Source organism: Eleutherodactylus coqui, chromosome 9 (genome assembly GCF_035609145.1).
Source record: "Eleutherodactylus coqui strain aEleCoq1 chromosome 9, aEleCoq1.hap1, whole genome shotgun sequence".
Lineage (NCBI taxonomy): Eukaryota > Metazoa > Chordata > Amphibia > Anura > Eleutherodactylidae > Eleutherodactylus > Eleutherodactylus coqui.
In genome coordinates, this window is record NC_089845.1 from 174019507 (window position 1) to 174035312 (window position 15806).

General features: G+C 51.9%; 1 protein-coding gene across 1 annotated transcript in view; it reads right to left on the reverse strand.

Annotated features, from left to right (window-relative positions):
* The window catches only part of ADCY8 (adenylate cyclase 8), a 488216-nt gene that overhangs the window by 199643 nt on the left and 272767 nt on the right, over positions 1–15806 (reverse strand). The window contains exon 3 of the mRNA XM_066578800.1: positions 14402–14532. Coding sequence (XP_066434897.1) covers positions 14402–14532 — 131 coding nt within the window. The remainder of the gene's footprint in view (positions 1–14401; positions 14533–15806) is intronic.

Consider the following 15806-nt stretch of genomic DNA (forward strand, 5'->3'; position numbering starts at 1 on the left):
GTCAAATTTCCAACTGTAGAAAGAGTAATAGCGGAGGATTTTATGGCACTAGGCTGCCTTCCAACCAGAAATTGGTCTGGTCTGAGGGGAAGACTCAATCACTGCTTCCTGGCCAGTGACATACACGGGATCTTTTTCTTGTTTTGAGGTCTTTTTTTTCTCCACCTGGACAAGTAAAGGTGCTAAAGAGCAACCAGTAGTCTGCAGGTTATGAGCCCCACTGTAGTAGAACACAACGTGTATTATATAAGTGCAATAAAACAACTATCAAAATAGAGACTGGCACAGGGCAGCGGACATACTCAGTGAGCATTGGGCGTGTCGGAGACTGGCACAGGACAGCGGGCAGATTCAGGGAGCATTGTGTGTACCAGAAACCGGCACAGGACAGCGGGCAGATTCAATGAGTAATGGTTGTATCAGAGACCGGCACAGGACAGCAGGCATATTCAGTGAGCATTGGGTGTGTCAGAGACTGGTACAGGGCAGCGGGCATATTCAGTGGGCATTGGGCGTGTCAGAGACTGGTACGGGGCAGCAGGCATATTCAGTGAGCATTGGGTGAATCAGAGACTGGCACGGGGCAGCGGACATACTCAGTGAGCATTGGGCGTGTCAGAGACTGGCACAGGACAGCGGACATATTCAGGGAGCATTGGGTGCATTAGAGACTGGCACAGGACAGCGGACATATTCAGTGAGCATTGGGTGAATCAGAGACCGGGACAGGGCAGCAGACATATTCAGTGAGCATTGGGTGTGTCAGAGACTGGTACAGGGCAGCGGGTATATTCACTGATCATTGGGTGAATCAGAGACTGGCACGGGGCAGCGGACATGTCTTTATTCTTGCACAGTAGATCTTTGCACAAGGGCACTTTGCCACCTGTACGACCCATTTACTCCTATAGTTAATGTAGGTTCTGATGGTATATGTCTTATTGGGCAGAATATGCACTTACTGCAGGAGTGAAAGACGGCGACGGGTTCACACTGTTATCAGACCCCGATACATGGGGGGATTGTCGTCACATGTTAGCTCCAGACTTTACTGCTGCTCTGCATAGACATGTGGCGATCGTGGACGGCAATCGCTATTATTACTTAGGACACTGTGGGTGTCAGTGTTACTACTGAGGCCACTGTGGGGGTCACTATTCCTACTCGGACAACTATGAGGGTCACTATTATTACTGGCGCCAGTATGGGGGTTACTATTACTACTGGGGCCGCTGTGGGGGTCACTATTCCTACTCGGACAACTATGAGGGTTACTATTACTACTGTGGCCACTGTTGGGGGTCACTATTACTACTGTGGCCACTGTGTGTGGGGGGGGGGGGGGGTCACTATTACTACTAGGCCCACTGTGGGGGGTCACTATTACTACTGGGCCCACTGTGGGGGGGGTCACTATTACTACTGGGCCCACTGTGGGGGGGTCACTATTACTACTGGGCCCACTGTGGGGGGGTCACTATTACTACTGGGCCCACTGTGGGGGGTCACTATTACTACTCGGACAACTATGAGGGTCACTATTATTACTGGGGCCAGTATGGGGGTTACTATTACTACTGGGGGCCAGTGTTGGGGGTCACTATTACTACTGAAGCCACTCTGCACATATTGCAGAGTATGTTACATGTGGAGGTAATGCTGTGGAAGATTCTGCAGCACTTCTGTATCAAACAATACAGTTAAATCCGCACCATTGGTATCCGCAGCTGATTTGATACTAAACGACGCTCCCCCTTACCCCCTCCGGAGGCTTCCCACTGTCAGCGCTCCCTGGCTTCCAGTTCCCAGTGGCCAGGTCAGGTGCAGTGCTGCTGATCAGGTGATGATGGTCAGGTGAGGTAACTACAGGCCGCTGGGAACCTGAAGCCACAGAGTGCTCACAGCAGGAAGCCCACGGAGAAGTTGAGGGGGAGCGCCGCACAGTAGGACATCAGCTGCGGGCACCAATGGTGCGGATTTGACTGTATTTTGATGCAGAAATGCTGTAGAATTTGCTCCCAGTCATTTTTGAACCGGCCTTGTACTTTTTATAACGGAGGTAAAATCATAAATTGTGGTAAGCCCCGCCCCTGACCACACCCCTCTGTCCCGCTTTGACCTTGGGAATATCTGGTCACTTTAGTTTTGTGTCCAGAGTAAAACAAGCAAGTTCCATCAGCAGCACCGGTGTCATCCCACAACGGGTCGGACCACCATATGCAATAGCCAGTCCGGGAGCCTCAAACCTTCAACTCAAACCAGAAAGTATCAGACCGGCAGCATGTAGGGATGTGGGGACGAAGGGATGTGGGGACGAGAGGGAGATGTGGGGACGAGAGGGAGATGTGGGGACGAGAGGGAGATGTGGGGGACGAGAGGGAGATGTGGGGACGAGAGGGAGATGTGGGGGACGAGAGGGAGATGTGGGGGACGAGGGGAATGTAGGGACGAGGGGATGTGGGATGAGGGGATGTAAGGATAAGGGGACCTAGGGATGAGGTGGATGTGGGAATGAGGGGATGTCAGGTTGTAGGGATGAGGAGAGGTAGGGATGAGGGGATGAGGGGGATGTAGGGACGGGGGGTGTAGGGACGAGGGGGATGTAGGGATGAGGAGACAAGGGGATGTAGGGAATGTAGGGATCAGTGGATGAAGGGATGAGGACACGTTGCTGCTATTCCTGCTGTGATGAAAGAATAAAACGGTACTCCTCCTGCATCCCTACCTGCTGCCGGTCTGATACTTTCGGGTCACTTTAGTTTTGTGTTCTTGATTATCACATTTTGCAGTCCATTATTATTGCACAGCATCATTTTCTAACAAAGTTTGGTGAAGCTCCGCCCACTGCGCACACAATTCGTAAGCGGTACTCCAATCATAAGGAAAAAGATTGCATCTAGAAGTGGCACTCATCCGGCCGTCCACCATCAGAGCGAACAGAGAACTGCGCAAATGTTTGCGTTGTTATCCCTACCGATTACCATTGTTATCGGCCCTGAAACCAGACAACAAAGCGCGGCGACGCTCTACTGGGGAAGATGTAAACTAACGGGAAGCGACGGTTTCCTTCAGTACTTAGTGATGAAGCCGCCTTCCACCTTTCGGGCACAGGATGTGGGGGAGGGAAAGGAGGAGAAGCCCACGTGTCTACATGTAGCGTTTGAGCGCCCCCCCCAAAGGGAACAAGGAAAGTGTCCGTCTGTCTTCATCCACGAGGAAACAATCCCTGGGATTTCGTAACCGAACTCTACAGGTATGGCGCAGCAGGAACAGGGAATCCCACCAGGACCCCCCATTATCATGATGATGTCAGATGTGGGCGTCGCCTACAAACAGAAGGGTCGGCCGTGCAGGTGGTGAAAACAGTGACCTTATTCTTCGTCCTCCACCTTCCCCGGACCTCACACCTTGTGATAAGAGTCTACATGCCCCCCGTACCAACCGCCATTGCATCCGTCCACCGCGATCCGCTACAACATGTGTGGCAGAAACTACAGGCTCTGTATGTGACTAAAGGGGTGACACTGACCCCTCCGAGGGGGGCAAAGGGGGCCACACTGATCCCTCCAAGAGGAACAAAGGGGGCAACACTGACACTACAGAGGGGGACAAAGGGGGCTACACTGACACTACAGAGGTGGACAAAGGGGGTGTGGTGAAAATGTATAAACGTGACTATTTGTAGGCCGCCATGAATATCTATATTATGAGGATTGTATAATTAGATTCTCCATGAGTATATCATTGTCTGCACTATGAACCTCTCTGGTAGAGACCTGTTGAGCCGGGTTCATCCAGTGCTAACATCCCCATTGTGTGAAGTAAGGTCGTGTTTGACCAGACTTTATTACACTCTAAATGTGGCCACTCTGGATGTGTGATACCTTCAGGGAAGCAAACCTTTGTTCTTTACATAGATGTAGCTCAGGACATAGTAGATGACTAAGCTGGTTTAGAGTGTATAAAAGATTGGGGTTGATGCATGGAGGACAGAAGCCGTGGACCCATGAGTAGGGGGCGCCCTCTCATGGTGTAGTTCCCAGGGGTTCTCTGTCTTCTGCTGCTACTTCTCCAGTGGATGTCCAGACAGATGATCTTACGGCTCCTACAGATGGGATTGGTGCTCTGTCTTCTGCTGCCCCCTTCTCCAGCTGATGTCAAGGAAGGCTCCTACAGATGGGATTGGTTCTCTGTTTTCCACTACTCGCTTCTCCAGCTGATGACCAGACAGATGATGTTACGGAAGGCTCCTACAGATGGGATTGGTTCTCTGTCTTCTGCTGCCCCCTTCTCCAGCTGATGTTACGGAAGGCTCCTACATGATGGAATTGGTTCTCTGTGTTCTGCTGCCCTCTTCTCCAGGTGATGTCCAGACAGATGATGTTACGGCTCCTACAGATAGGATTGGTTCTCTGTCTTCCGCTGCCCCCTTCTCCAGCTGATGTCCTGGCAGATGATGTTACGGAAGGCTCCTACAGATGGGATTGGTTCTCTGTCTTCTGCTGCCCCCTTCTCCAGCTGATGACCAGACAGATGATGTTATGGAAGGCTCCTACAGATAGGATTGGTTCTCTGTCTTCCGCTGCCCCCTTCTCCAGCTGATGTCCTGGCAGATGATGTTATGGAAGGCTCCTACAGATGAGATTGGTTCTCTGTCTTCCGCTGCTTCTTCCTGCAGTTGATGTTTCCAGACAGATGATGTGTTTGGGATGTATATTCCTAGGTAGGGTGAATGTGTTCATGTATCTCCCGGGGTGATATTATAAACGCGAGCCGTATCACCGATTTCATGTAACTTAGTTTAACGATCACTTATTTTATACAATAACATTGAGTTGCATCAACCTGTCTGTCCTTCTTTGAAGCCGTATCCCAACTTGTTGTCTTTTAACTTGGCAAAACAGGGGGCCGCAATGACATCACAGAGGGGGGGGCAAAGGGGGGCCGCAATGACATCACAGAGGGGGGCTAAGGGGGCCGCAATGACATCACAAAGGGGGCACACTGACCAATCGGGGGGGGGGGGGGGGGGCAAAGGGGGCCACACTGACCAATCGGGGGGGGGGGGGGGCAAAGGGGGCCACACTGACCCCTCCCAGGGGAGAACAGTCCCCATGTTGAGCCATGAAACCTTTGGAGTTGCTGTATTTGAGAGTTTTGGGGTCTCATATTGGGGGTCACGGGGAACAACCTTGTAAACATCCAGCCCGGAACCGCACTAGCTGTCTAATAGAACATATCTGTCACCTGTAGCAACCAATCAGAATGCAGCTTTCACCTCAGCAGGGTAAGATATAAAAGCTGTGCTGTGATTGGTTGCTGATGGTGGCGGCTGCTCCTCTGCAACCCCCCGTAGATTCTATGGGGGGTGGTGACATGACAACCGCCTATGGAAGGTATTCACAGATGTGCTACATGGCAGCGCTCCGCCTACAGCGGGCCTCTGAGTCTCCTGAAGGGTTAATGAAATCTGCGGCATTAATATTTATAAATAGACTCGTTATTTCATGTTTCCAATAACCGGGGGAAGACGGCGGCGCTCCTTCCCAGCGCCATCTGCTCTGCCGCCAGGAGCACGAAAAATACTCAAAAGGAGCGGATTTAACTGTAAAATCAAGAAGATTATCTGCGACGTATATAATACCGATAAGACTACAGCAATCCGGTCCAGCGGGTCACAGCGGGGGTAGCAGAGCCGGGTGTGTCATTCAGCACAGCGAGGGTAGCAGAGCCGGGTGTGTCATTCAGCACAGCGAGGGTAGCAGAGCCGGGTGTGTCATTCAGCACAGCGAGGGTAGCAGAGCCGGGTGTGTCATTCAGCACAGCGAGGGTAGCAGAGCCGGGTGTGTCATTCAGCACAGCGAGGGTAGCGGAGCCGGGTGTGTCATTCAGCACAGCGAGGGTAGCAGAGCCGGGTGTGTCATTCAGCACAGCGAGGGTAGCGGAGCCGGGTGTGTCATTCAGCACAGCGAGGGTAGCAGAGCCGGGTGTGTCATTCAGCACAGCGAGGGTAGCAGAGCCGGGTGTGTCATTCAGCACAGCGAGGGTAGCGGAGCCGGGTGTGTCATTCAGCACAGCAAGGGTAGCGGAGCCGGGTGTGTCATTCAGCACAGCGAGGGTAGCGGAGTCGGGTGTGTCATTCAGCACAGCGAGGGTAGCAGAGCCGGGTGTGTCATTCAGCACAGCGAGGGTAGCAGAGTCGGGTGTGTCATTCAGCACAGCGAGGGTAGCGGAGTCGGGTTTGTCATTCAGCACAGCGAGGGTAGCGGAGCCGGGTGTGTCATTCAACACAGCAAGGGTAGCAGAGCCGGGTGTGTCATTCAGCACAGCGAGGGTAGCGGAGCCGGGTGTGTCATTCAGCACAGCGAGGGTAGCAGAGCCGGGTGTGTCATTCAGCACAGCAAGGGTAGCAGAGCCGGGTGTGTCATTCAGCACAGCGAGGGTAGCGGAGCCGGGTGTGTCATTCAGCACAGCGAGGGTAGCAGAGTCGGGTGTGTCATTCAGCACAGCGAGGGTAGCAGAGCCGGGTGTGTCATTCAGCACAGCGAGGGTAGCGGAGCCGGGTGTGTCATTCAGCACAGCGAGGGTAGCGGAGTCGGGTGTGTCATTCAGCACAGCGAGGGTAGCGGAGTCGGGTGTGTCATTCAGCACAGCGAGGGTAGCAGAGCCGGGTGTGTCATTCAGCACAGCGAGGGTAGCGGAGCCGGGTGTGTCATTCAGCACAGCGAGGGTAGCAGAGCCGGATGTGTCATTCAGCACAGCGAGGGTAGCGGAGTCGGGTGTGTCATTCAGCACAGCGAGGGTAGCGGAGTCGGGTGTGTCATTCAGCACAGCGAGGGTAGCGGAGTCGGGTTTGTCATTCAGCACAGCGAGGGTAGCGGAGTCGGGTTTGTCATTCAGCACAGTGAGGGCTAGTAGAGCTGGGTTTGCTATTCAGCACAGCGAGGGTAGCGGAGTCGGGTTTGTCATTCAGCACAGCGAGGTTAGCGGAGTCGGGTTTGTCATTCAGCACAGCGAGGGCAGCAGAGCCGGGTGCGTCATTCAGCACAGCGAGGGTAGCAGAGCCGGGTTTGTCATTCAGCACAGTGAGGGTAGCGGAGTCGGGTGTGTCCTTCAGCACAGCGAGGGCAGCAGAGCCGGGTGCGTCATTCAGCACAGCGAGGGTAGCAGAGCCGGGTTTGTCATTCAGCACAGCGAGGGTAGCAGAGCCGGGTTTGTCATTCAGCACAGCGAGGGTAGCAGAGTCGGGTTTGTCATTCAGCACAGCGAGGGTAGCGGAGTCGGGTTTGTCATTCAGCACAGCGAGGGTAGCGGAGTCGGGTTTGTCATTCAGCACAGCGAGGGTAGCGGAGTCGGGTTTGTCATTCAGCACAGTGAGGGCTAGTAGAGCTGGGTTTGCTATTCAGCACAGCGAGTGTAGCGGAGTCGGGTTTGTCATTCAGCACAACGGTGGGTAAGAGAGCCAGGTTTGTAATTCAGCAGAGTGAGGGGTAGTAGAGCCGGGTTTGTCGGTAGCAGAGCCCAGTTTGTGACTCAGCACAGCCAGCCACAGGGAGGGGTAGCAGAACGGGGTTTGTCATTTGTCACAGCTCAATCTTTCATCCGAGCGGTTCCCTGCAGGTATATTTACCCCCAAAGGAGAGGTGATAAATCGAGCCCCCCATAACTCTGCGCCAGCACCCCCAGAACGAGGAGGATATATACCTCTATGGGGCGACGGAATAGTGCGGCGCTCTCACTCTGCGTTCTGCTTAGATGGGTTTTACCTCCAAGGACACTTGCTGCCTATCCAAAGCAGAGGGCATAACGGTGTGATTGTTGGGGGGCCGACTGCTGGGACCCCGGATGCCGCTATGAGTGGAGAGGCAGTGTGCATGTGTGACCGTCACTCCATTCACTTCTGTGGGAGACTCCGCCTGCCCCATACCAGCGAACGGAGGCGCAGCTCTTGGGATCACTGGGGGTCCCAGCAGTCAGACCACCAGCTATCGGGCACTTATCTGATTAACCTAAAGCTATTCCCTATCCCATGTCTCAGGGGTCCCACCTCCTCCACCCTGGGGGGCGCCTAGTTCCGTCACTGAGATGAGCGGCGCTGCAATGACAATAAGAGGGGGCTGGACCCTCATTCTTGGGATAGGTGGGGGTTTATAAGACCCCCATCGAATATAAAGTAACCCCTGTCTTTTGGATAAGGGGGTAACTTGAGATTTTGGGATCATTCCTTTAACCCCTTAGTGACGGCCTATTTTGGCCCAGAAGACGCAACGAGTTTTAGGGGATTTTCCTCTCCCCTATTTCGAAGCCCTGACTTCATTTTCCGGCGGCCGTAGGAGGGGTGTTTTTTACGTTTTATTGGTAACATTTTTGGGTGCAGATAATGCTTTGTAGAACTTACCTAAACAGTGCGTGGAGCCATGCCTGTGCAGTGGAGCAGCTGCTCAACGAAGGTCCCCTGCGACAGCGCTCAGCCAATCAGAGGCAGCGCTTCCAGGAGGCGGGAATGTTTCAATCCCCGGCCAGAAGAAACGAAGAACAGTGCCGGGGAGAGAACAAGCCGCCGGGCAGCGCTTTTAGATGATGTATTTTTTTTGAAGCGGCTAGGGGTTATTTTTGGGGCAGAGTTTATATTTCAAGCCCCACCCACCCGAAAATCCCTGCGGGGGTTGCCTTCCTCCCATTGCTTTCAGTGGGGTGGCAGCAGCGCTGGCCCCATTGAAAGCAGTGGGATGGCATAGCGGTCCTCTGTGACAGGGAATTCTTTCACTCCCGCTGTTGTCACAGTGTTCAGTGATGAGCAGACTCCCTGCGGGTATTAAAGGGGTTGTCCCACGGCACCAAGTGGGGCTCAGCACTTCTGTATGGCCATATTAATGCACTTTGTAATATACATCGTGCATTAATTATGAGCCATACAGAAGTTATACACTTACCTGCTCTGTTGCTGGCGTCCTCGTCTCCATGGTGCCATCTAATTTTCAGCGTCTAATCGCCCGATTAGACGCGCTTGCGCAGTCCGGTCTTCTCCCTTCTGAATGGGGCCGCTCGTGCCGGAGAGCGGCTCCTTGTAGCTCCGCCCCGTCACGTGCCGATTCCAGCCAATCAGGAGGCTGGAATCGGCAATGGACCGCACAGAGCCCACGGTGCACCATGGGAGAAGACCTGCGGTCCACCGAGGGAGAAGATCCCGGCGGCCATCTTCACCAGGTAAGTAAGAAGTCACCGGAGCGCGGGGATTCACGTAAGCGCTGTGCGGTTTTCTTGTTTAACCCCTGCATCGGGTTTGTCTCGCGCCGAACGGGGGGGCTATTGAAAAAAAAAAACAAAAACGTTTCGGCGCGGGACAACCCCTTTAACAGATCCCTCAGGGAATCCCCTCATCCCGCGGAGACTAAGGAGTTAACAGCGGGACACTTAAAAGGTCCTTCTGGCCAGAAGCAACTTTTAAATGCCCTGCCGTAAGAAGCGGGGAATCTATTACTACACGCACGTCACACACACACACTCCCCTCTGCTACATGCACGTCACACACACACACACACACACAGCTCTACTACATGCATATCATACAAACAGCTCTGCTATACACACGTTACACACACAGCTCTGCTACGTGCACATCACATGCACAGCTCTTCTATACACAGGTTACACACACAGCTCTGCTATGTGCATGTCACACACACACACAGCTCTGATACGTGCATGTCACACACACACACAGCTCTGCTACATGCATGTCACACACACACAGCTCTTCTATGTGCATGTCACCCACCCACACACAGCTCTGCTACATGCATGTCACACACACACAGCTTTGCTACGTGCATGTCACACACACGCACAGCTCTAGTACATGCATGTCACACACAAACACACACAGCTCTTCTATGTGCATCTCACCCACCCACACACAGCTCTGCTACGTGCATGTCAAACACACACAGCTCTGCTATGTGCATGTCACACACACATACACAGCTCTGCTATGTGCATGTCACACACACATACACAGCTCTGCTATGTGCATGTCACACACACATACACAGCTCTGCTATGTGCATGTCACACACACATACACAGCTCTGCTATGTGCATGTCACACACACATACACAGCTCTGCTATGTGCATGTCTCACACACACACAAACACACAGCTCAGCTACATGCATGTCGCACACACACACACAGCTCTGCTACATTGCTTTCGCATATGAACTGCATGTGTTTTATGAGCTGGTGGCTGCGGTAACGTCGTGCTTTGTCACTGTGTATGTAAGCTGCATTAGCTTCAGGCAGCGTTGAACCCCCCTGTGTTGACATGTTTGCACGACAGCGACGGTTAGTCTCACCACTGGACAACGGCTGACGATTAGATGAAGGCTGGACCGGTGCTGGCGGCATTAGCACTGGAGATTACATCATATAACGGTCAGGAGACGTGAAGATAGCGGGGAACGACGATGCTCCAATGTTGTTGGTCAATATGCACAGCCAGCCATGTATGTGTAAAGGACCTGTGGTGACGTCACAGTCATGTGATCAGGGGGCGGGGCTAAGAGCCGGTATGTGTAAATTTGTGAGGTGTTATTTATTGGAGGTGTGCAGCAGTCTGAAAACCAGCTACAAATTTCCGGACTGAATACTGCTGTATCCATAGCAACTGAGGCCACAGGGGTTTGTGGGGAATGTAGTCCACCCATAATCCCTCATTCAGTACACAAGCATAAAGGATCTGTGATGATGTCACCGTCATGTGATCAGGAGGTGGAGCTAAGAGCCAGTAACTGACATTACAGGTGCGGTCAGGCTCTGCATGTGACTCACACGTGACACACGGATTGGGCGGACAAGTGGTGGTTAGTAGTTTCACTGCCCAACGATGATTTTGTTTCAGGCTCAATATTAGCGTATTCTTATGTATTTCCATCTGCTGAGTTCAGAAATCCCCATAACAATGTCCGATCAGCTCTCGCTTTAGAGATACAGTGACGTCATTTGTTAGAGTTTACATTTCTATTTGTGGGACTTTTTTTGGGGGGGGGGGGGAGGGGGGGGAGGGTTGTCGCACCTCTCAGCGGACAGAACACAGCGTTCTCCATGTCCGTAGCTTATAAACAGAATACATGTTCTATGACGGAGCTTCATGTTTCTGTTTTCCTTTTTTCAGAATTTCTGGTTTTGTACTTTGGAAGTGTAAAAATTCACTACATCAAAATGCCACAAAAATGTGTAAATTTAGTGAATAATTTCTGTTACATTTGTGGTGAAATAACATTTTCGTCACAGAGACACAATCTGGACCGCCTATCACCATTATTGTGGTCTGAAGGTCGGGGACCCGGATGAGTCATCGGCTCCACATATGTTACAACTCTTGTTCAGTAAACTCAAACAATAAAAAATGATCTGTGGCCTTTGCTGCGCCTATGGGAGCCTACAAGCCATACAGATGACGCCTACAAGCCATACAGATGACGCCTACAAGCCATACAGATGACAGCTACAAGCCATACAGATGACGGCTACAAGCCATACAGATGACGGCTACAAGCCATACAGATGACGGCTACAAGCCATACAGATGACGGCTACAAGCCATACAGATGACGGCTACAAGCCATACAGATGACGGCTACAAGCCATACAGATGACGGCTACAAGCCATACAGATGACGGCTACAAGCCATACAGATGACGGCTACAAGCCATACAGATGGCGGCTATATCTGCTTGACTCCACCTATAAAGAAGAAAACAGGAACAATACCTGAATCTTCCATCTGCTATTTGTCCTATTCCACATTCAGATAGTTTACCAGTTCCTACTCCACCCCAAGATTATCAGGAGAAGGAGAAAATGAGGAAAGTGTGGAAAAAGAAGAACCCAAGAGGCAAGCCAAAAGAAACCGATCTCATGAGGTCCCCACAAGATTCTCTTCACACCGAAACAGCAATGTACAACTCTTAGAATGTAACTGGCATTAAAGAACATGTCAAATGCACATTCAGTGTTCGCATATGGAATTAAAATGTATCATTCTCTCCTAATCCGTTAAAATCACTTCCTCTCACCGGTTATATCACAGAGGCCACAGCCACAAGAAGACAGAGACCACAGCCACGAGAAGACAGAGACCACAGCCACGAGAAGACAGAGACCACAGCCAAGAGAAGACAGAGACCACAGCCAAGAGAAGACAGAGACCACAGCCAAGAGAAGACAGAGACCACACCCACGAGAAGACAGAGACCACAGTCACGAGAAGACAGAGACCACAGTCACGAGAAGACAGAGACCACAGCCAAGAGAAGACAGAGGCCACAGCCAAGAGAAGACAGAGGCCACAGCCAAGAGAAGACAGAGGCCACAGCCAAGAGAAGACAGAGCCACAGCCAGAAGAAGACAGAGGCCACAGCCAAGAGAAGACAGAGGCCACAGCCAAGAGAAGACAGAGCCACAGCCAGAAGAAGACAGAGGCCACAGCCAAGAGAAGACAGAGGCCACAGCCAAGAGAAGACAGAGGCCACAGCCAAGAGAAGACAGAGGCCACAGCCAAGAGAAGACAGAGACCACAGCCAGAAGAAGACAGAGACCACAGCCAGAAGAAGACAGAGACCACAGCCAAGAGAAGACAGAGACCACAGCCAAGAGAAGACAGAGACCACAGCCAAGAGAAGACAGAGACCACAGCCAAGAGAAGACAGAGACCACAGCCAAGAGAAGACAGAGACCACAGCCAAGAGAAGACAGAGACCACAGCCAGAAGAAGACAGAGACCACAGCCAAGAGAAGACAGAGACCACAGCCAAGAGAAGACAGAGACCACAGCCAAGAGAAGACTGAGACCACAGCCAGAAGAAGACAGAGACCACAGCCAGAAGAAGACAGAGACCACAGCCAGAAGAAGACAGAGACTACAGCCACGAGAAGACAGAGACCACAGCCACGAGAAGACAGAGACCACAGCCACGAGAAGACAGAGACCACAGCCAAGAGAAGACAGAGACCACAGCCAAGAGAAGACAGAGACCACAGCCAAGAGAAGACAGAGACCACAGCCAAGAGAAGACAGAGACCACAGCCAAGAGAAGACAGAGACCACAGCCAAGAGAAGACAGAGACCACAGCCAGAAGAAGACAGAGACCACAGCCAAGAGAAGACAGAGACCACAGCCAAGAGAAGACAGAGACCACAGCCAAGAGAAGACTGAGACCACAGCCAGAAGAAGACAGAGACCACAGCCAGAAGAAGACAGAGACCACAGCCAGAAGAAGACAGAGACCACAGCCAAGAGAAGACAGAGACCACAGCCAGAAGAAGACAGACCACAGCCAGAAGAAGACAGAGACCACAGCCAAGAGAAGACAGAGACCACAGCCAAGAGAAGACAGAGACCACAGCCAAGAGAAGACAGAGACCACAGCCAGAAGAAGACAGAGACCACAGCCAAGAGAAGACAGAGACCACAGCCAAGAGAAGACAGAGACCACAGCCAAGAGAAGACAGAGACCACAGCCACGAGAAGACAGAGACCACAGCCACGAGAAGACAGAGACCACAGCCAAGAGAAGACAGAGACCACAGCCAGAAGAAGACAGAGACCACAGCCAGAAGAAGACAGAGACCACAGCCAGAAGAAAACAGAGACCACAGCCAAGAGAAGACAGAGACCACAGCCAAGAGAAGACAGAGACCACAGCCAGAAGAAGACAGAGACCACAGCCAGAAGAAGACAGAGACCACAGCCAAGAGAAGACAGAGACCACAGCCAAGAGAAGACAGAGACCACAGCCAAGAGAAGACAGAGACCACAGCTAAGAGAACACAGAGACCACAGCTAAGAGAAGATTGTCTTTGTCAGATTCGTTTTTCTCACCCCAAAATTAGTGAGATTTGACTCATGAAGTTAAGGAAACATTCCAATATATATACTTTTGGCCTGTGTCATTCTCTTTTGGCTCCTCCCCCACAACAAGAGGTGCCGCTAGTTTCATCGGATAGGGGGGGGGGGCACTCGCATGACTTCCCGTGGCAGAGTCACTCCACCTGCATGGAGCAGTGGCTGTAAATGAACTGAGGAAGCCACAGTCAGAGGACGTGAAAGGTATCTGGTCGCCTCATTATTTGGACCGGCCGGTTCTCCGGTTCTTCCATTTCTGAATGGGCTTGTTGTTCACTCTGGTGATTCTGACGCATTTCTTGTCTTCGGATCGCGCAGCGACCGTCTTATCGTGTTGCATCGACTCTGCTATTTATTGATTTAGAAAATAGCACTTGCAAGGCGACTCCAGAGACGCGACCTGGAGAGTCCCTGCACTCCCGTGAGGATGCCCCAAGCTCTGCTGCCCAAGTGAGCCAAACCCACCCAAAGCTTGGAGGGTCGGCATCTTACCTGACGTTCTCGTAGCGGTGGATGTAGATCTTGTGGAACTGGTGCTGCAGGTGCTCGTCTTCTACATTGGTCATGTCGTTGATCATTTCAAGTACAACAAATCGAGGTAAAACGGAGAGGACGAGCCTTTCCTGCAAAACACGACGTGGAGAAAATCATGAACATCAGACGTAGCCAACCGCCCACCCCAGTGCAGCCCGGCAGACAGCACCTCCAACATCCTTGCTGATTGTTTCCCCAAAACCAAACACGCAACATGCACTACTGATATTGTTATGACCACCTCCTCCTCCTTCGGCCATTCGTGGTTGATGGCATCTCTGGCTCCTTCTGTGCGGCACACATGGCACTATCCTCTCTAGGAGCGGCACCCCCTGCAGGGTGTGAGCACATGGCTGGCTCACTTCTTAAAGGGCCATAAGAGAGGACAGCAGTGCCCTGCTACCCTCTCACTACTGAAATAGTCTCCTAACCACTCTGATGTGTGGCCACAATAACCCCCACCCTGCCCTGCCAGACAAGACAGGGAGGAGCAGTGAAGGGGAGAAAGCTGTGCTCTGCCCCCCGAGGAGACAAAACGTCCTGGGCACCTCGGGCACTCTCTATAAAGGACATTTCTTACTGTGCCACTGAGTTCCCCAGGACTGAGCGAAGGTAGAGTACATGACTGGACTGTGTTAGCAAGCAGAGGTGCTGCTGGGAGCCACAGGAGGTGCATAGCCTGCGGAGGAGCTGGTGCTAGAGAGAGACCGGAGGCCACTGAACAAAGCCAGTCCAAAGCTGGAAGAGAGGCAACGTCCGGGCTACAGCCCCATCAGCACCACGATAAAGATCTGAGGAACTGTGGTAGAGAGTTGCGTCCCTGACCTTGGACTAGCCTGAGACTCCCACACAGCAGAACTGTAAGTGGGGACAGGCCTCAACCTTCCAACAGCTGTGCACACCAGGAGAGACAACAGGCCTGCTGTGTAGGGAGGGAACCCTTCTACGTGGCTAGCAGATATGAACTGAGCGAGGGCCAAAGGGACGCCTCCACAATAGGCACATCGGCAGGGGCGCGGTGTTTAGAGTGTGGCTAGTAGTAGAGCATTAACCCCTTAGTGACCAAGCCTGTTTGCGCCTTAATGACCAGGCCAAATTTTGCAAATCTGACATGTGTCACTTTAACATGGAAAAACACCAGAAAGGTTTTGCATATCCAAGCGATTCTGACATTGTTTATTCACCACATGTTGTACTTCATTTAGGCGGAAAAAAAAGACCGATAGAATTTGTGTTTATTTATTAAAAGCGCCAAAATTGGGAAAATTTTGAAAAAAATCGTCATTTTTTTCACATTTCCAACTGCAATATCTCAAATATGGGCAAACATAATATAGAAATTTTTGCTAAGATATATATTTCC